Below are 21,581 nucleotides of genomic sequence, written 5' to 3' on the forward strand. Positions count from 1 at the left end.
ATACCCGGTAGGCACAATTAATCCCATTGCAGAGATGGGGCAGGTGAGCTAGAAAGAGATTTAATGGCTGATGTAACCTGGAAACATGGAGCTGGAGTTAAAAAGCAAAAAAAAAAAAAAAAAAGCTCCAAGTTTTTGTCTCTTATCTTGTTGCATTTTCAGTATAGAAGTGCTTTCCAAACCAGAATCCTGAGTTCTGCAAATTGATTCAAGTTTTATGTTCAAAATATGTCTTAATTATTTTACAAACCGTAATAAAAAATACTTTCTAATATGTTATATACAGCTTTGCACACTTCGCTCGTGTTTCCCAATTAGTGGTTAGTGGTTTCATAGAATCTTGTAGTAAATGTTTCCTTCTTGGATTATTTGAAGCATGTCCTAAAATTACAGTGTAAGTGGAATAAAAGTTGTTACCTTTTGCAACTGTTTAGTCTGGGTGAAGAGGCATGATTTTGATACTGTGTAACTCATGTTGAGAACTGTCAAGACTCTTGAGATTTATTGTACTTGCAAGCTAACACAGCAGTCCCCAACCTCAACACAGTGGTCCCCAACCTTTTTGCCATTAGGGACCATTTTCGTGGGAGATAATTTTTCCAAGAACCGAGGTGGGTAGGATGGTTTCAGGATGATTCAAGCATATTACATTTATTGTGTACATTATTTCTATTATTATTACATCCGCTCCACCTCAGATTATCAGGCATTAGATCTTGGGGGTTAGGGACCCCTGAGCTGACAGATTTGCCTTCCACCATTTCACGGATGTGAGCAGGAGACCCCTGGGTCAGGGGACAAAGGAGAATTTATTGCTCTCAGCAGTAGCAGTAGCCAGAGCATCTTCATTTTCTTGACAGTCCCTCCAAGCCTTCACTCCCAAAGAACGAACAGCACAGTGAGAAGTAGATGACACCTGCCAGGGTTGGGTTACAGAAGAGGAACCCTAGGCTCCAGGAACCTTTTGCAGTGTTCTTCAAGCAAACCTGCTTTCTGACCCAGAAGGAGAAATTATCTCTGTCTTCCAGGTCTGTTCACTATGCAGACATTCCTGAAAAGATGGTGAGAGGAGTCAAAGGGACAGTGAAGGAGGCCTGAAGATGCTGATGATATTAATGAGAGGAGCAGCCATAGGACATTATTGATGCTTATTAGATACAGTGCCCTTTACGTGGGTTTTCTTATTAAAGCCTCATTCTACACCAATGAGATAAAATTGTGATTCTCCCTTTGGCAAATAAGGAAATTGAGGCTAGAGTGGTAAACGAACTTGCTTACCTCCACATAGCCAGAAATCAGGGGAAGCATTTCAAACCCTGGTCTCTAGCTCCAGAGCACATGATTCCATATGTAACTATTTTTCAGTCTATGGGTTCTAATTCACAAAGTTTCTGCAGCTTTTATCCAAGGAGGCTATAGCAGGAATCGATACCACTAATCCATGGTAAACAATATGCAGCTTGATAAATTTTTAAATGGGCCTGAAAGGGACTTGCCTGGCAGTCCAGTGGTTAAGCCTCCACGTTCCCAATGCAGGGGGCACAGGTTAGACCCCCTGATTGGGGAACCAAGATCTCACACGCTGTGTGGCATGGCCAAAAAATAAATGAATGAATAAGTAAATAAACAAATGGACCTGAGAAGTGTTCATCTCCTGGTTTCTACTAAGTGCTTGGGTCTGGTTTTGGAAATCACATTCTTTACTGCTTCTTGGCAATTCCACACTTCCCCTTCTGTATAATAAATATATGGCAATAATATTAGCGCTTTGTTAACATGCAGGACAGGCAGCAGGCCAGCTGTGCTTGTCAGAAGTCATCAGCCCCCTAGATTGTCATCTACAGATTTCTAGCTCTGGTTGATTATTCAGAAATGACTTGATTTAGAAGTAGACACACGTTATTGCTTCAACAGTAGACTTGATTCATAGACGGAGATTCATTGCCGGTCATTTCTGCCAAGTTTTCCTAATCTTGTGTAATTGCAGGGCGACAAACCAAGTCTCTGTAACACTGATTTTGCCTGTCAACCTCTGTAGTTACTTTTCAACTTGGTAGAATGGAAAAACCATTTAAGATTTCTGGGGTTGGAGAAGTGTACGTCAGAGCTCTTCCCCTGCCACTTATCGAGGCATTCAACCTTTCTGAGTCTGGTTTTCACCTGTAAAATTGGAAGAACAGGCATTACTCACAAACTCGTTGTGAGGACTAAATGAGATAAAGTTCAGCAGAGCCTCACCTCATGCAGGACGTGTTATGTTTCTAATATGTAAGGAAAAACGCACATCGTCCAAAGTATCCTTGTGTGACCCAAGTTGCATAAAAAAAGTTGTCTTTATATGCAAGAATTAGATTCCGCGTGGTCAGATGCCCAGCCTGTATGCAGGACATTTCTATTTGTTCTCCAGATCACTCTCTACCCTTTTCCAACCTGCCATGTGCCCCAGGAGGCTGACTTACATGGCCTTCCTCAACAGGCTCCATTGCCATTGGCTGGGTCAGTGGGAGGCGCTAGTAGGTAGCAGGTAGAAGGGAGGAGAGTGAGGTCAGAGTACTTATTTCTCTGCTCCCTCCCAGCTATTGAAGGCTACCACTCCCATCACGCAGCCCTCTTCTTAACATCTGTCCCCTTTAGGCTCTGGAAACTGCCCTCTCTCCATAATCCTGAGGCCTGGGGTAATTAATGATCACAGTCTGCTAGTCTGGGACCTTCACCATCTCTTTTAGTTTCCCTTAACCCTGCCCAAAGAACTGCTAAAGCCATGGGCTTTACTGCTAAAGCCATAGGTAGTTCTTTTTTGCTAGACCACCTCTTATTAGCCCATTTATACATTTTTGTAGTTTCCTGCTAGGGGACCCTGATTAACAGCGCCTGTGAGACCCACCTGGGATGTGAAATGAGTTGTCTCCTATCTCCTTGAATGGACAGGTATGCAGAATTGCCCACACTCTGTCAGTGTAAAAGTCATTTGCTCTTTCTGTTTTCCTGAGTGTGTACCGTGGATGATGTGATGGTTGGAATTGGCCCGGGGTACTTTCACTGTTGCATGAGTATGCAGTATGGTTGGATTGTAATGAATTCTTTTGGCTCCCTTTCTGCTCTCATATCAACCTGAGTTCTAGCCCAGCAGCCACATTTCTCCAAGGAGATTGTGCTTGATGTTTCAGTCTCTTCCTTGACGAAAAGCTCTTTGAGGTCATGGACCTTGAGGTTGCACACAACTTTGGAGCCTTAATGTCTAGCATATAGCATGTACCTAATAAATGTTTACTGAAGAGATGAATAGATAAACGAATGCATGGTCATCCTTACTTGGGAAATAAGTCAATGGGCAGCCCCTTTCTTTCCTAACCTTAGAATGTTCAAATTGGACTAAAGCTAGTAGTAGATATTTGTTATTCTTAAGATCACTCGATTCCTATTTACTCACTGTAGGTTCTGATTACAGACATTCAAAGGATAAGAATAATAATCATAGGGACTTCCCTGGTGGCACAGTGGTTAAGACTCCCAGTGCAGGGGGGCCAGGGTTCGATCCCTGTTCAGGGAACTAGATCCCACATGCATGCCACAACTAAGAGTTTGCATACCACAACTAAGGAGCCCACCTGCCACAGCTAAGAGCAACTCACTAAATAAATATTTTTTTTAAAAAGAATAGCAATCATAGCAATCATTTACTGAAGACTTCAGTACATTAGGTATCATCCTAAGTATTTTCCACATATTATTATATTTAATTCTTCCTGTACTTCTACAAGAGAGATATTTTCCCCGTCAATTTACAAGGAAGGAAATCGAATTTGAGATGGGTGAAGTAGCATGCTTTAAACCTCCAGTAGCTAAAGAGGGACCCCTCACCAAAAGTGCAGGCTCTTTACTTTCCCATAAATGGCATTAAAAATTGAAAATCTAAGTTCCTTGAGTGAACCTGTAGAAATGGAATACTGTCTCTAGCATGCTTTGAATCCAACAACTCTACTTCACATCATGTCTGTTTCTTCCATCTGGAAGAGATGAAGAACTCAGAGTTCTAGAGTTCTAGACATTTCTTCTGGGGGAAATGGCTCCCTTGTGTTTTTAAGTGTTGAGATTCTAGAGTGAATGGATCTAAGGGAGTGGGGCAGGGTGAGGCAATACCAAACATTCTGCAGCAAAGGGGAAGAAGAACACACGGGGGAGTAGGAGAGGAGGAAGGACTTCCTGGGAGAAGAGGTACATATTAGACCAAAGTAAAAGCAGACCTTCTAGTAGTGACGCCAGTGGAAGGCTTGGCCGGGGGTTTTTAAGATTGGAGGTTATTCTTCCATTATTAGTAGCTTTGTGTGGAGGCTCCTTCGGTAGGTGGCTTTGTCTGTAAATGCAGAGATCATTCCAAGAGGTGTAGCTGCTACGTTGTTTTTCTTGCTTTGTTTGCTTAATGAAAACATCCCTGCTTAATCACAGTCTCTTCACACAGAACTGAGGAGGGTAAGCCTTGTTCTACCAAAAGGGAAAAGCACCAAATTGACAGAAAGCATTTATTAATTTCAGAGACCCCAACAAAAGTCTTTCAGACCAGAAAGAAAGAAAATCCAGATAACATTTTTAACTTTATTAAAGTTAAATGTGTAGTCAAACTTTAACTATAAAGTTAAATGTATTGAAATATAGTATATATACAGTACACATCATAAGTGTGCAGCTCAGTCAGTGTTCACAACCTGAACACACTAATGGAACAACCACCCAAATGATATTTGTGTAAAATTGCCCTCTGTATTCTACCATGATTCAATCTCCTAAATAAAATTAACTTTTGCTTCAATGTTAGCATTCTCTAGAATATAAAATTTCCTTTTAAGTAATTAAACTTTGGTTTTTCTGTATTTCACCCATCACCTCTTCTCCCCAGGTACTTGGAATTGGTTCTTCTGGCTGGGTGGAACTGTTGTCCTTCCTGACAAGGACTGAAAAGAGTTGATAAGGGTCAGCTCTTGGGGTGGGGGGTGTGTGTGCATGCACCTGTGTGTATCATTTGTTCACTACTGCTTTTGTTGCAGGATTTTACAGAGCGAAGCAAGACACCAAGGCTATATGCAGGAAGCAGTGTTTATTTGTGCCGGCACAGGCTCAGCAGATTCCTGTCCAGAGGCTGAGGCCAGAACACAGCAGGGCATTGTCTTTTATACCTTTTGTTAAGCTCCTATACATGAGGCTTTCTTTGTCTCCCAAATAAGGTAACAAGGAAGGTAGCATGTGATTTGACTGGATACTTTTCTTTCATGGCCTCTGGGCCATTTTAGAGTTACAAGGGCTACATAGTAACAGAGGTATGCAGGAAACATGCAAGAGGAGTTACAGAGTAAACAGGCACATATAGATAACAAGGGGACCCAGCTACATTTCTCTCCGGTTGCGTTATGGCCTCTGAGTCCTAAAGCTCCTAGAGTTCCCACCACACTTTGTGCCAGGAAATATGCTAGATGCTTTATACAGATTAGCTCTAATTTTCACAATGCTGTTGAAGTAAGTGTTATTATCTTTTTATTGATTGATTTAATTGGCTGTGTTGGGTCTTTTTTGCTGTGCGTGGGCTTTCTTTTTAGTTGCGGTGAGTGGGGGCTACGCTTTGTTGTGGTGCATGGGCTCCTCATTGCCATGGCTTCTCTTGTTGCAGAGCACGGGCTCTAGGTGCATGGGCTTCAGTAGTTGCAGCACATGGGCTCAATAGTTGTGGCTCACGGGCTCTAAAGCGCAGGCTCAATAGTTGTGGCGCATGGGCCTAGTTGCTCCGCGGCATGTGGGATCTTCCAGGAGCAAGGATCGAACCCGTGACCCCTGCATTGGCAGGCAGATTTTCAACCACTGTGCCACCTAGGAAGCCTCAGTGTTATTATCTTTATTATATAAAAGGAGAAACTCAGGATCATAGACCCCAACCGCAGTTCAGAGGTTCAAACCTAGGGACTGCCTCCTACTGCCGCTGTCTCCCTGGAACTGTTTGTGCTGATAGGAAGGAGCAGAGGAGAAGAAAACCATCCAGATCAGCCCCAGATTGCTTTTGTGTGGCACAGGGATATTGTTTTGTACTCATTATATCAGTATTTTTACTACCTGCGCTAGGACAGATAGATTCAAAAAGACTGTGAAGTCTCTCCTTGCCATCACATTTCACTCTTCAGATCATGCCCTTTCCTCTAGTCCATGCTAGGAGATGGCTGAGAGGCTGTTAGCATCTCCATGAACACCAGTGGCTCCAGCTTACTGAATGTTTCTTTCTTTCTTTCTTTCTTTTTTTGGACTATGTTGGGTCTTCATTGCTGCGTGCAGGCTTTCTCTAGTTGTGGTGCGCAGGCTTCTCATTGCAGTGGCTTCTCTTGTTGCGGAGCACAGGCTGTAGGTGCGTGGGCTTCAGTAGTTGTGGCACATGGGCTCAATAGTTGTGGCTCACTGGCTCCAGAGCACAGGTTAAGTAGTTGTGGCACACAGGCTTAGTTTCTCTGCAGCATGTGGGATCTTCCTGGACCAGGGCTCAGACCCATGTCCTCTGCATTGGCAGGCAGATTCTTAACCACTGCGCCACCAGGGAAGCCCTGGTGAGTGTGTCTTTATCCCATTTCTTGTAGACAGAGGTTAGTGGTTGGTCCTTTGCCACTGATGGTTCCCTGCCAGTTTCTAGCATGTAGGTGAAATCAAAGTATACAAGAGCAATTTCAGGCTTTCAAGAAGTTTGGTAACATTGCTTCCTCCTAGTCTTCCAGAGTAGAAACCTTGACTTACTCTTTGTATTCCAGTGACCAATGCAGGGTGGGTATCTAGTAAGTGCTGATACATTTGGTGAGCTGAAAGCACAGTGGTCATAATGGAAAGTGAAACGGTGTCTGATCATCATACAAAAGGATCACTAGGCTGTCATCTTTGTTATCTTCATTGACAGTCCTGAGCCGGAATTCATCCATGCTATCACCTGTAGGATCAGAGCCTTTCTGACCTAATGGCTTTCCATTCTCCATGCTTATTTCCTTCTGCTTTGCCATCCACCCGCTACCCCCACCCCCACCCTGCCCCTACTTAACACTGCTTTTCCTGATCTCTCCTCATGCTGTGCATCTCTACTTGCTGCCCCTTGATCCTGTATCCTCTCACTGTCTCCCAGGATCAGTTCCCATTTCTTAACATGGAGCTTGGAAGCTCCCTCTAGTAGACTTGGGTATTTTCTTCCTTGCTTCCCTTTCATTCTCTATATACTTATAACTTGTCATAGCATTTATCTACCTTGCCAATGGGTTTTTAAAAAATATATATCCTTTAAATATATCTTTTAAAATATATCCTTTTAAATATATCTTTTTTCTTACTTTAAATTTATTTATTTATTTATTTATTTATTTATTTATTTATTTATTTATGTATTTATTTATTGGCTGCTGGGTCTTCATGGGCTTTCCCTAGTTGCGGCAAGCGGGGGCTGCTCTTTGTTGTGGTGCGCAGGCTTCTCATTGCAGTGGCTTCTCTTGTTGCAGAGCACAGGCTCTAGGTGTGTGGGCTTCAGTAGTGTGGCACACGGGCTTAGTTGCTCCATGGCATGTGGGATCTTCCCAAACCAGGGATCAAACCCGTATCCCCTGCATTGGCAGGTGGCTCCTTAACCACTGTGCCACCAGGAAAGCCCCACCCATAGGTTTTTAATGTTTGCTTCCCACTGGGTAGTAAGCAATTTAAGGACAAAGGTCATGACTTTTCATTTCTGCATCTCCTGGGACATAGAAGGTGCTCAATAAATATTTATTGAATTAATGAATGGATAAATGTCCAAAATAGTGATTTTGTAAATAGCTTTATTGAGATATAATTGACATACCATTTAAAGTGTACGAGTGAATGGTTTTTAGTATCTTCACAGATATGTGCTACCATCACCACAATTTTAGAACATGTTCATCACCTCAGAAAGAACCCCATACCTCTTAGCTATCACTCTATTTCTCCATTCATCCTTAAGCAATCACTACTTTACTTTCTGTCTCCATAGATTTCTCTGTTCTGAACATTTCATATGAGTAGAATGATATAATTTATGGCCTTGTGCGATTGGCCTTTTTCATTTCGTATAATGTTTTCAAGGTTTGTCCATGTTATAGCATGTTTCAGTATTTCATTCCTTTTTATAGCCAAATATTGTTGCATTGCATGGTTATATGACATTTTGAATTCCATCAGTTGATAGGTATTTGGGTTGTTTATACTTTTTGACAATAATGTATAATGCTGCCAAGACAATCATGTGCAAGTTTTTCTGCGGACAGAAGTTGTCATTTCTCCTGGACATATACCTAGGAGTGGAATGGCTGAATCATGTTGTAACATTGTGTTTAATGGTTTGAGGAACTGAGAGACTATTTTCTGAATTGACTGTATTTTACATTCCCATCAACAAGCTTCTAGTTTCTTTACATCTTTGGACACACTTGTTTTTATCTGACTTTTTGATTCTAGCCAAGGAGTGGGTGTGAAGTGGTATCTCACTGTGGTTTTGATTTGCAGTTCCTTGATAATTAATGATGCTTAGCATCTTTCTGTGTGCTTATTGGCTGTGTGTATATCTTCTTTGATCTATTGAGATCATTTATCCACTTCTAAATTGGGTTGTCTTCTTATTTAAATGTTCTTTATATATTCCAGATGCAAACCCATTATCAGACATATAATTTACATTTTCTCCCATTCTTTGAGTTGTCTTTTCACTTTCTTGCTTGTGTCTTTGAAGCATAAAAGTTTTAAATTTTTATGTAGTTTAATTTATCTATTTTTCCTTTTGTTGCTTGTGCTTTCAGTGTCATATCTAGGAATCCTTTGCCAAATTCAAGGTCACAAAGGTTTATCGTTATGTTTTCTTGTTAAAGTTTTATGACTTTAGTTCTTACATTTAAGTCTTTAATATATTTTGAGTTATTTTTTTGTGTACGGTTTGAGGTATGGGTCAAACTTCTTTCTTTTACATGTGGCTCTCCAGTTGTCCCAAAACCATTTGTTGAAAAGACTAGCCTTTCCCCATTAGATGGCCTTGGCACCCTTGTCAAAATCAGTTGGCCAAAGATGTATCAAAACAGTGATTTTTAAATCTGTTTTGAGAGAGGGAGTCTTATGATTGTACAATGTAAGACCTTGGTTGAAGAAAAAAAAAAGAGGAGAGACTGTTTCCCATCCTTTTACATGCAACTTCCACAAATATGCAGGATAAAGTGGTCCTTCTATCACCTAGCCTGTTAACCTGCAGGAAAGTAGTCCCTACTTGTTATTGTGTCCAGTTTTTTATCATTTTTTCTTACCTCTTTAAAATATGTTCATTTTATTTCCCTAGTTGGTATTATCTTTAATTTTTCTTAATTACTTCATCTTAACCCTCCTAACCTTCTTTCTTTACCTCCTTTTTTCTTCTGTATCTTTGGCAGCCAATCCTTCTGTTTTCTAATAATTATGGAAGCATCCAAAATAAATAATAACCATTCCCTTAAAAGGAGCCTTTATAATATATTTGAGAACCCAGCTTCCCTTGACAGTTGTTGAAAGGGCTCACAGAGGTTTGAATTGTTTTGAATTCAGTGTAGAAGTGCTTGGTTTCTCTCCTTCTTGTGTAATTTTATGGTTATGAAACCATAACTGAATGTAGCCTTTTAGGACAGTCGTGGCCTTGGAATCCACACTCAGATTCTATCTAAAGCTGATTCAAGTTCAATAACAGCTGAAATGTTTAATACAACCACACTAAAAAGCTGAAAATGTTTAGTACAACAACACTAAAAACCATGGGGAATGTGAAAATTACAACTTAGCTTCCAGAACATCGGTCTCTTCAGAGTATAAAACCAGCAGTAAAAAGTTCTTGCTGTTTTTCCAGAAAATTTTAAATAGCAAGCAAAGAGGAAAGGATTTTATTCTTCAGAGGCAAATAACACTCTCCATTACTGTTGCTTGTGATATTCTTAGTTTGCAGTCAGTTGATTAACAAATATTTGTTAAGCACCTAATGTATACTGCCTCCCAGGGCTGAGTTTTCTAAGAAATAAAAGCATTGAAGGGATGGTGTCTGTCCTTCAGAAGCTTCTAGTTTACCTGAAGGGGTAAAAATAGTGTGTTGAAAATTGAGAGAATATATGCAAAACTATGATGCTGGTTTAAAGTTCAAAAAAAATGTATGAACTGCTTTTTAGTTAGGATATTTTCAAAGAGAGGTTAGTACTTTATCTAGCCATTTAAAGCAGCACCCCACTATCTCACTTAGCACCTTTGTGCAAATGAGGAACAAACACCCTTTTGCCCTTTCCTTCAGGCCCCTGCAGTCCCTCTCCTCCACAGGGACTGCTCCTGAGGAGTGGGCATTGGATTTTAGACCTTGTTTGTCACTGAAACCAAGTTCCCTTGTGCAGTGAACAACCTGCACCACTGTACAAGGAGCTCCTTTTTTTTTTTTTTGGAAGAATAGTTTGTATTTCCCCAGGGAAAGGGAGGAGGGAGGATGTGAGGGAAGAACATGAGTAAGGAAAAAAGATAAGAAAGAGTATGTTCTGTTCAGTGTATAATATGACAACAAGTGAAGGAAGGTGAATAATAATTGTTGGCAAAGGGTGTAAAATGCTGTTTTTCTTCCCTTTTCCTCACCTTTTTTAAGGATATAATAATTTTACTGACAAATATTAACCAAACAGCTTTCTGTTTACTAGTTCCAAACCGAATTATTATGAAAATTGTATCAATTTATGCCTACCACATCTGTTCTACAGATAATTGCATAGTATTCAGAAATATCAATACTCACATAAGCATTTCTCCATAATTCATACTATCTTCATAATTACACAAGTCAATGTTATACATTCAAACTGTATTTTGGAAGTATACATCTAGATATATAATTTATACATTGGGAGCAACTTTACTATATTGGGTATTAATGTAAGTATTTTGTCAGGAACAAATCATCTGGTTAAATATAAACTTCATCTTCGTATAACTTCTTTATTGATAACATTTTTTTTCCCCAGTTACAAACGTAGTATCCTCTCTCTGGGGAATAATTTGAGTAATAGAGAATTCTATGAAGATGAAAAGAAAAATCATTCAGAAACCGACCCCAGGGGTAAGCAACTCTTTCAGTATTTGGATGAATGAATTTTTAATTTTAATGGTTATCATGTATATAATTTTATGTGTTGCTTTTCAAAATAATTTATCATTATTCTTTACGCTTTTTTTTAAAGCTCTATAAATTCTATAAAGCATCTTTTTTGCCTAATAGCCCATGCATCATTCTGGCCCCCTCTCTAGCTTGTGCTCTTGTATACCTTTCACATATGTTCCCACGTTATATAGGGCCTTCTCAGTCCCTTTGAATTTTTTTTCTCATTGCGCAAGGAGATTGCTATCAGCTTATTTCTATTCCTGTACTGGCCCCTAAATGTAGCAGTTCCTTCTATTGTGATGCTGCCTTCCCCGTGGGTTAGAGTGAGTCTGGGAAATATGACTCAGATATATATCCAGGAAAGGTTGAACTCAGTCACTTGCACAACCAAAATCTGGTGAGTACTTTCAGAAGGCAAATATTGTTAATGCCTAACACCTTATAAAGTGTGTGGCTTTATGTCGTGCTTATAGGCCCACACAGGACCATTTTGACTAAAGATGAATTTCTTCTATAAAAATAAGACTTCCAGAGCATCATCCCCATTTCTCATTACCAGTTAAAATGGAATTGTTATTCTTGTCTATAGAAATATACACAGGCCTCTCTTGCCTTCTGAGATGGCCCACAATCTGTCTGTGGAGTGTGTTTCTCTCTAAATAAATCCACTTCTTACCTAAGGAAAGAGGGAAGGAAGGAAGGGAGAAAAAAAAAGAGAGAAATGAAGGAAAAGAAAAGAAATACAGAAATACACATGGAATCTTAATTCATTCTGCCGTAAAGGGGTTAGATCTTACGGCTCCATCTAGAAAACTTTTATTGTCATAATCATTACCGTCATCATTACAGCTAAAATGTGTTCAGTGTTTCAGGTGTATTCAGCACCACGATTGAAGCATTTCATGCATTATACACTTAAATTGCACAGTAGCTCCCCACGTAGGCACTGTCATTATCTCCATTTTACACTTGGGGAAGTAGCGTCATGTAGCTAACAGGTGCACAGAGTTAGAATTCGAAGCTACATTTGTCTTTAATCTCATGCTTTTAAACAAATATAATTCAGGGCAATTGACATTCTGTGACTTCTGAGCCTAAGCAGTTTAAGAAGGCCTGGCATGCTTGATTGGTTTTTTTTTTGACAAGAGTCAAAAAGATAATTCAGTGGAGGGTGAATAGTTTTTTCAACAAATGATGCTGGGATAACTGGATAGCTGCATACCAAGTAAACAGAGTTTGAACCTTACTTCATGCCTTCTAGAAAAATTAACTCAAAGTGGATTATAGAACTAAATGTGAGAACTAAAACTATGAAACTCTTAGAAAACAACATAGGAGTAAATTTTCATGGGCTTGTGTTAGGCAGTGTTTCTGACATGTGACACCAAGAGCACAAGCAACAAAAGAGAAAAATGGATAAATTGGACTACATAAAAATTTGAAGACTTCTGGGGCTACAGTTAGTATCGTTAAGAAAGTAAGAAAACAACCCATAGAATGGGAGAAAATATCTGCCAATCATATGTTTGATTAAGGATTTGCATCAAAGAATATGTAAAGAACACTTGCAGTTCAATAATAAAAAAGCAAGTAATCTAATTTTACAATGAGCAAAGGATCAGAATAGACATTTCTCCAAAGAAAATATGTACGTGGATAATAAACACAGAAAAACATGCTCAGTATCATTAATCATCAGGGAAATGCAAATCAAAACCAGGTTGAGCTACCTCTTCACACCCACTGGGAGGATCCTAGTAAAAAAGAACAGATGACAAATGTTGGAGAGGATGTGGAGAAATTAGAACTCTCAGACTTTACTGGTAGGCATGTAAAGTGTCCAGCTACTTTGGAAAATAGTCTGGCATTTTCACAAAAGATTAGAAAGAGTTACCACATGACCCAACAATTCTACTTCTTGGTGTATATCCAAGACAAAAGAAAACATATGTCCACATAAAAATTTGTTATTGATATGTAAAGTTTCAAAGTAACATTATTCATAATAACCCACATGGAAACAACCCAGATGTCCATTAGCTGGTGAATGGATAAACCCAATGTGGTATATTCATACGATGGAATATTATTTAACAATGGAAAGGAATGAAATACTACTGCATGTTACAACATGATGAGTATTGAAAACATTATGCTAAATGAAAGAAATCACTCACATAGCACCACATAGTATATGACTTAATTTATGTGAACTGTCTGTAAGAGGCAAATTCACAGATATAGGAGGTAGATGAGTATTTGCCTAGAGCAAGGGGAGTGGGGAAGTGGGGGATAATTGTTAATGTCACAGCGTTTCCTTTGGGGTGATAAAGTATTTTAACGTGGATGGTAGTGATGGTTGTACAACTCTGTGTATATACTGAAAACCATTGCATTCTACATGTTAAATGGGTTAGTTGTCTAGTAAGTGGATATATATTAATAATATTCTATTATTATTATCTTAATATGTTAATAAAGTGTTAAAAAAAATCCTGGCAGCATCTGCTTCTTCCCTCTTGAGCTCTGCATCTCAGTGTCCAGGCTGTCTCATGGGAAAGAAAGGCTATATTGACTTAGGAGCACCGCGGGACCAGACATCCAGCCCTAGCCACTGTCTGCCTGCAATTGCATGAGTGATCCCAAGCAAGGGTGATGGAGGAACTGCCCAGTTGAGCCCCAGGCAAGCCACGGAATACTAAGATATGATTAAATGGTGGTTGGGCTTTTTTTTTTTTTTAATTTTATTGAAGTATAGTTGATTTACAGTGTTGTGTTAGTTTCTGGTGTAAAGCAAAGTGATTCAGTTATACATAAATGTAATAGTTTGCATCTGCTAATTCCAAACTCCCAATCCATCCCTCCCACACCTCCCCCCCGCCCGACAACTACAAGTCTGTTCTCTATGTCTGTGAGTCTATTTCTATTTCGTAGTTAAGTGCATTTGTGCCATATTTTAGATTCCACATAAAAGTGGTATCATACGGTATTTGTCTTTCTGACTGACTTCTCTTAGTATAATAATGATCTCTATCTAGGTCCATCTGTGTTGCTGCAAATGTTATTTCATTCTTTTTTATGGCTGAATAGTATTCCATTGTATATATGTACCACATCTTCTCTATCCATTCATCCATCTGTGGACATTTAGGTTGTTTGCTTGTCTAGGCTATTGTAAATAGTGCTGGTAAGAACATAGGGGTGGGACTTCCCTGGTGGTCCAGTTATTAGGACTCTGTGTTTCCACTGTAGGGGGCGTGGATCCCACATGCCACACAGTGTGGCAACAAAAATAAACAAAACGTAAGGGTGCATGTATCTTTGAATTATAGTTTTGTCTGGATATGTCCAGGAGTGGGATTGCTGGATCTTATGACAACTCTATTTTTAGTTTTTTGAGGAACCTCTATACTGTTTTCCATACTGGCTGCACCAATTTAAATACATTGCCATAAATGGTGGTTGTTTTAAGCCATCAAGTTTTGGGGCAACTTGTTACATAGCAAGAGATCATTGGACCAAGTAGTGAGTCAAATTATTGTTTTAACACTGTGACTACATATTGATGCTAAACTCAGTCCCAGGCATGGCTTTGTCATAAAGAAAAGAATCTGGATAGGAATAGTATTAAACTTGATTTTAAGGGGAAATGAAATAAGGAAGAGCTAGGGGTTGTGGGGACATGTTTTAAATGGCGAGCTGAGCCAATCCAGGCAGGCCTGCCAACTGGTCTCTTTTCTAAAGCTCACGTTGGCGGCAGCAGCTAACCAGCCACTTGTCCAGAGGCCACCAGCTACTTAGTAGGAGCTCTGGAGGGCTGGCAGGTCATGTTTCTGGTTACAAGAAGTGACACAAATAAATCCCTATTCACTTGTCCTCCCCACACCCTGAAAGGAAAATTGCTGAGCTGGAAAGGACAGAGTGGTTTGACAACAGAAGTGAAGGCCAGGCTTCTGCAACTGTATCTTGTATTAGTAGGGCAGAAACTCTTGATCCACCTCCTCCTCTCACAGGGTCATTCTAAAGGGGTCTTTTTTTTTTTTTTTTTTGGCCGCATTGCAGCATGCAGGATCTTAGTTCCCCGACCAGAGATTGAACCCATGCCCCCTGCAGTGGAAGTGTGGAGTCCTCACCACTGGACTGCCAGGGAATTCTAAGGGAGTCCTTTTTGATATACTCTCAGATAATGATGTGTAGCAGGGGAATGCAGAGAAATTAGTTTCATTTATCATTCAGCAAATACTTTTCTAGGACCTTTTATACTAGGAAACATCTGTCAACCACATAGACAGGGACCCTGATCTCACAAAAGCTTACAATTTAAGTGAGCAGGCCATTCCCCTAGGGCTCTGAAGAAACCTTGCAGGGACTCTGGGAGCCCTTAGAAGTGGCATGTGGTCCAGATTTGTGGGATGGGATTAGATTTCTTCAAGAAATAACATCTAAAACTGGAAAACTGAGGAAGCTAGCCTTCACTCTGACATACCTTATTTGGGGCCTTCCCTGGCAGTCCAGTGGCTAAGACTCTGCGCTTCCAATGCAGGGGTCGTGGGTTTGATCCCTGGAAGGAACTGATATCTCACATGCTGCCTGGAACAACCAAAAATAATACATAAATACATAAATACGTAAATAAAATACCATATTTGAGGATCAAATGAAATGAAGACATGGTGGTATTCCTTATTTCAGCATTTTGTTTTCTAGATTCCTATCACTGCTGCAGGCTCCCAGGTCTAACTCCATGTAGCTTTATTTTATGCAGTATATTTTCAGGACCTTCTGGTATTTATTCACTGTTCTTTCAGTACTTTCCAACTGATGTGACATGTCTCTCTTTGTGGGTCTCACATCTTTCTTGCCATTGCCCATTGATATGAGTATATTCTAGTTTTCTATTCCTACAAATCACCTTCAAACTGGATAGTTTAAAACAAGAATGATATATTATTTCTCCTGATTCTGTGGGTTGCAAGGCGGTTCCTATACTGGTTTCGCCTGGGCTCATTCCTACAGTTGCTGGAGGGATAGCTGAGCTTTAAAGTCTAATGAGGCCATGCTCATGTTTCCAAGTTGGTGCTTTCTATCACCTGGGCCTTGTGGTCACTTCACCTCCAGTAGGCTACACTTGCTTTCTTACACCGCAGTGTCAATAAGGCATTCCAAGGGGGCGCAGGTGGAAGTTTTAAGGCCTCCTAAAGCCTTGCCTTGGAAGTCGAATACTGTCACTTCTGCTGCATCTAGTTGGTCAGTGCAGTTCACAAAGGCAGCCCAGGTTCAAGGGAAGGGAAATAGACTCAGCCTCTTGATGGGAGAAGCAGTGAAGTCACATTGGAAAGAAGTGAGAGGAGCTGTTGTGGCCATCATGACACATACTCTCCTATGGACTGTCTTCACGATTCTGTCCCTGTGTTGATGTATATGTGACCGTTGTTCCTTCCATCTTCTAAGAAGGGCCTGGTCATTTTTGTATTAAATATAATTCTTATGGTTCATACCAACTCTGTTGCTACTAACCTAGTAGCTATTTCTAAGGATGGATTAAAGTGTGGAAGAGGGAAGAGGTCTAAATAATATTATTTTTTTCAGATTTAAGTTTTTTAATTGAAGTATAGTTAATGTACAATGTTATATTGGTTTCAAGTGTATAGCAAAGTGATTCAGTTCTTTTCCAGATTCTTTTATAACCGTTATAGGTTATTACAAGACATTGAATAGAGTTCCCTGTGCTATACAAGTAGGTGTTGTTTACCTATTTTTTATTTATTTATTTTTTAATTATGTATGTATGTATGTATGTATTATTTTGCTGCATTGGGTCTCCTTTGCGGCGTGCGGGCTTTCTCTAGTTGTGGTGAGCGTGGGCTGCTCTTGTTGCGGTGCGCAGGCTTCTAAGTGCAGTGGCTTCTCTTGTCGTGGAGCATGGGCTCTAGGCACGCGGGCTTCAGTAGTTGTGGCATGCGGGCTCAGCCGTTGTGGCCTTTTGGCTAAGATCAAGTCTGGTATCTGTTCTTATCAGTTTAGTATAAATACTCTTAAATATAGAAGCATATACACTTATGTACTTAGAACTTTTTTTTAACAGCAGTTTTTAATGATAGCAATCAGTGAAGGCAGAAGAATGGGTATTGTCTTCCTCACTTAACATGAGTTTGGGGACACTGCAGCAGTGAAAAATCATGTCATTAGTTTGTGGCAGAGCTGTGTTTGACACCCGTGTGTCCCCCTTCCCAAGGCTGTGCCCCTTCCATGGCTTCCAAATAGTAGAACTCTGAAGATTCTGGGAAGAGAGGAGAGGACTCAGAGGAGTCCCCATAGCTATTGGCACTAATTCATCGTGGCCTGAGGAAGGCACCATGATTAGTTAAATGTAACACTTCGTTTGTGTTTAAGAATTATTTTATTATTTATTTATTTTTATTATTTTTGGCTGTGTTGGGTCTTCATTGCTGCCCACGGGCTTTCTCTAGCTGTGGGAAGCAGGGGCTACTCTTTGTTGCGGTGCACAGGTTCTAGGTATGCCGGCTTCCGTAGTTGCGGATCGTGGACTCAGTAGTTGTGGCGCCCGGGCTTAGTTGCTCCTCGGCATGTGGGATCTTCCCCGACCAGGGATCAAACCCTTGTCCCCTGCACTGGCAGGCAGATTCTTAACCACTGTGCTACCTGGGAAGCCCGAGTGATGTAAATTTGAGAATCCCTGGGGATATAAGAACTTGCCTGAGAGACGATGGAATGAGAAAGAAATATTTGGGGAACGGACTCTCAAGGGATTCCAGCCTTTAAAGTCCACGGAGATGAGGAGGAGCCGACCCACAGTGGCCACTGAGAAAAGGAGGAACAGAGGGAAACGAGTACCGTATGTGACATCCTTCTGGCTGGGGGGAGTGCTCAGTAGCATCAGATGCTATTAATGTCAACCAGATGGGGGACCTACAAGATGTCCACCATATAGGGACACAGGGGAGAGTGCTTGTGCCCCTACTGGGAGCTCTTTGGAGGTGTAGTAAAGACAGAAGCTAGAGGAGTGAAGAGTGTGCGGGAAGGTAGGTGTGAGACAAGCTGTGTGGGGTTGGGGGGGTTGTAAAGGAGTGACTTACAAAGCTGTCTTAGTTCAGGCAGCTTTGACAAAAATACTATAGACTGGTTGGCTTATACAATAAACCCTTATTTCTCACAGTCTGGAGTCTGGGAAGTCCAAGGTCAAGGCGCCAGCAGACTTGGTGTGTGGTAAGACACCTTAGTTTGCAGAGGTCTTCCCATTGTATTATCCTCACAAGAGAAAGAGGAAGCAAATTCTCTCCTGTCCCTTCTTATAAGGACAGTAATCTCATCGTGGGTGTGTAGGGGAACAGAATTTGCCACCCCCAACATGTCTCTTTGGTAAATTTCGAGCTGGAAACAATCAAGGCCCAAAAGACTCTGGAAGAAACTTTGGCCTTCGACCTAACTGCCTAAAAATTTCAGATAGCGGACCCGTTCCAGGAAGGAAGCTATCAGCATAGATAACTATGGTAGGAGCTAGGTGTGTAGACAAGCAGGAACCTAGCAAAGCCTGTTTGTTAAAACTTCCCTTTGTGTTCCATTGTCTCCGCGTGCCACAACATTTATTTACCAAACGGTGGCTTTTCCATCTTCATGAATTGCTTTCTTCTACTTTGAAGTCCTAAACCAACATCCTCTTTTGTCGTTAGCTGAAGGTAGTATTTAAAGTGAGGGTTTTGGCCAGTTGGGTGAGTTATTGTTTTCCTGTGTCTCTACCCTGTACACGTTATTAAACTTCTGTGTGATTTTCTCCTGTTAATCAGTCTCATGTCAATATAATTCTTAGACCAGCCAGAAGAACCTACAAAGGTAGAGGAAAATTTCTTCCTCCCCACCAGGGCTCCACCCTCAAGAAATAATCATCTCCCAAAGGCCCCATCTCCAAATTCTATCACATTGGTCTTTAGTGTTTCAATACGTGAATTCTGGGAAGACACATTCAGTCCATAGCAAGTAGTCTTCTTATTAGCCCAGTGATCTAGGAAAAGGAATAATGCCTTTAGGAAAGAAATACAAGATGCTTTTAGAAGAGTAGGGTGGAGTTTGGTCAGTAACTCCCTTTCAAGATGGCTAAACTGAATACAGTTTGCTAAAGCTAGAGTTTTGGATTGCATTTTCAGTTTTTCTCTAATCACCAGGAAAAAAACGCATCTTGTTCACTTCTGAAACAGATCCTTCTTTTAACAGTTACATTTGGGGCCGCACATGACAGCCACATCTGTCTGTCTGACAACCTTACGGTGATACTTCACAGAAGCCTAGGATGTGGGATTTCAAATGAGTAATTTTCCATTTGTGTAGGTTTTTTTTCTTTCTTGTTTTTAATTGAAGTATAGTTGATTTACAATATTATATTAGCTTCGGGTATACACCACAGTGATCTCAAATAGTTATAGATTATACTCCATTTAAAGTTATTGTCAAACACTGTCTATACTCCCTGTGCTGGACGATATATCCTTGTAGCTTGTTTATCTGATACGTGGTAGTTTGTACCTCTGAGCCCCCTACCTCTGTCTTTCCCCTCCTCTCCTTCCTCTCCCTGCTGGTAAGTGTAGGTTTGTTTATTTATTTGCTTTTCTTTCTTCCTCCCAGGTTGATGAGCCCTGAAAACACACTCCTGCAGCCAAGGGAAGAGGAAGGGGTCAAGTATGAGCGCACCTTCATGGCGTCTGAATTCCTGGATTGGCTGGTTCAGGAGGGTGAGGCCACCACAAGGAAAGAGGCGGAACAGCTTTGCCACCGGCTGATGGAGCACGGCATCATACAGCACGGTGAGTGTACGCTCAGCTTTGGCTAAACCCTAAAATCTTACGCTACAATCACAGGCTTTTATTTCTCACTCATGGCTCTGTAAGTCAACTGTGCCTCTGCTTGGGCTCAGCTTGGCTTGTCACCATTCCGCTATGTGCTTCATGACTTCTCATTCTGGGACTCAGACTAAAGGAGTATCCACTTCTGGACTATATTGTTTTGACAGAAGAGGGCAGAAGCTAGAGAAGGCAGGCAGATTCTTGCAGTGTCTCTGAAAACTTCTGATCGGGTGTGATTTAACATTACAGCTTCATGTGCAGCTGGCTACAGCAGGTCATCTAGTCAAGTCTGGTTGGGAAATAGATGGCTCTCGCAAGGTTGGTTGCACTGGGAGAATCCAAATTTACTGAACCATGGTTCAGGCTGCCACTCTAAAGAAGTATCCAAAAGGCCTTCATCAGATTTTCACTTTTTTTTTTTAAGAGCTGAATCATAATAATGCAATATAGTATATTGTTCAAGAACTGTATTAGTTATCTAATAAGAAGTTACTGTAAAACTTAATGGTTTAAAATAATAATAAATGTTTATGATCACATAGTTTTTGTGGCTCAGGAATTTGGGAGAGGCTTATTGGGTGGTCTGGCTTGGAGGTCTTCTTATGAGGTTGTGGTCAAGACATTGGCCAGGGTTACAAGTCATCTGAAGGCTTGACAGCCTGGAGGATTTGATTCCACAGTGGCTCACTTCTGTGGTGCTGGCTGTTGGCAGGAAGCTTCTGTCCATTGCTCTATGGACTTCGTCATAAGGCTGCCTGAGAATTCTCATGACATGGCAACCTGGCTTCTTCCAGAGGGAGTGATCCAAGAGAATGCAAGACAGCAGCCACAATGTCCTTTAACTTGAAAGTCACACACTGTCGTTCTTCAATACTCTGTTGGTTACTAGGTGAGTCCTATTCAGTATAAGAGAGGACTATGCAAGGGTGTGATAACCAAGAGGCAGGGCTCTCTGGAGCCATCTCAGTTCTTATGAGGCTGCCGATCACTAGAACATAGGCTCTGGAATCCCAGCTCCATCAGTTATTAGCTGCTTACCTTTTCTCATCTGTAAAATGGGCATATCTACGTAGGGTGGTTGTAGGAGTAAATGAGGTAGATATAAAGCACTTGGTTCAATGCCCTGCTGTTAACAAGTGCTCAGTTTATTGATATAGCTGCAAGGTCGTAGGCTTAGAACAGTGAGGAAAGGGCTAGGCACTAGATAAGCATTTCAGCCTAGGAGTCAGTGTGAAAGGTAATACTTGAATCATTCTTGCTGTAAACTCCCCACCCCTACTTCTACCCCGTCCTAGCATTTCTATCCCAGGGTTAGGGAGATAGCAACGGAATTATAGAGTTGAAAGAACCTTTTGAAATTATTTGGAGCAGTGTTTTACAGACTGCAAATTGCAACCCTTTTGTGGGTTTAGTGAAATAAGTTTAAAGAGAGCCATTCCTCCAGCGCTAAAAAAAAATTTTTTTTAGCACAGGGAACTATATTCAATATCCTGTGATAAACCATAATGGAAAGGAATATGAAAAGAAATGTATAAATAACTAAGTCATTTTGCTGTACAGCAGAA

The 21,581-nt window shown here is 40.7% G+C and overlaps 1 protein-coding gene across 1 annotated transcript in view; it reads left to right on the forward strand.

Annotated features, from left to right (window-relative positions):
• Nucleotides 1–21,581, forward strand: part of DEPTOR (DEP domain containing MTOR interacting protein) — a 128,953-nt gene that overhangs the window by 45,590 nt on the left and 61,782 nt on the right. Inside the window, exon 4 of the mRNA XM_057734078.1 lies at nucleotides 19,799–19,977. Within this exon, the coding sequence (XP_057590061.1) occupies nucleotides 19,799–19,977 (179 nt within the window). The remainder of the gene's footprint in view (nucleotides 1–19,798; nucleotides 19,978–21,581) is intronic.

This window comes from Hippopotamus amphibius, chromosome 5 (assembly GCF_030028045.1).
Source record: "Hippopotamus amphibius kiboko isolate mHipAmp2 chromosome 5, mHipAmp2.hap2, whole genome shotgun sequence".
NCBI classification, from domain to species: Eukaryota; Metazoa; Chordata; class Mammalia; order Artiodactyla; family Hippopotamidae; genus Hippopotamus; species Hippopotamus amphibius.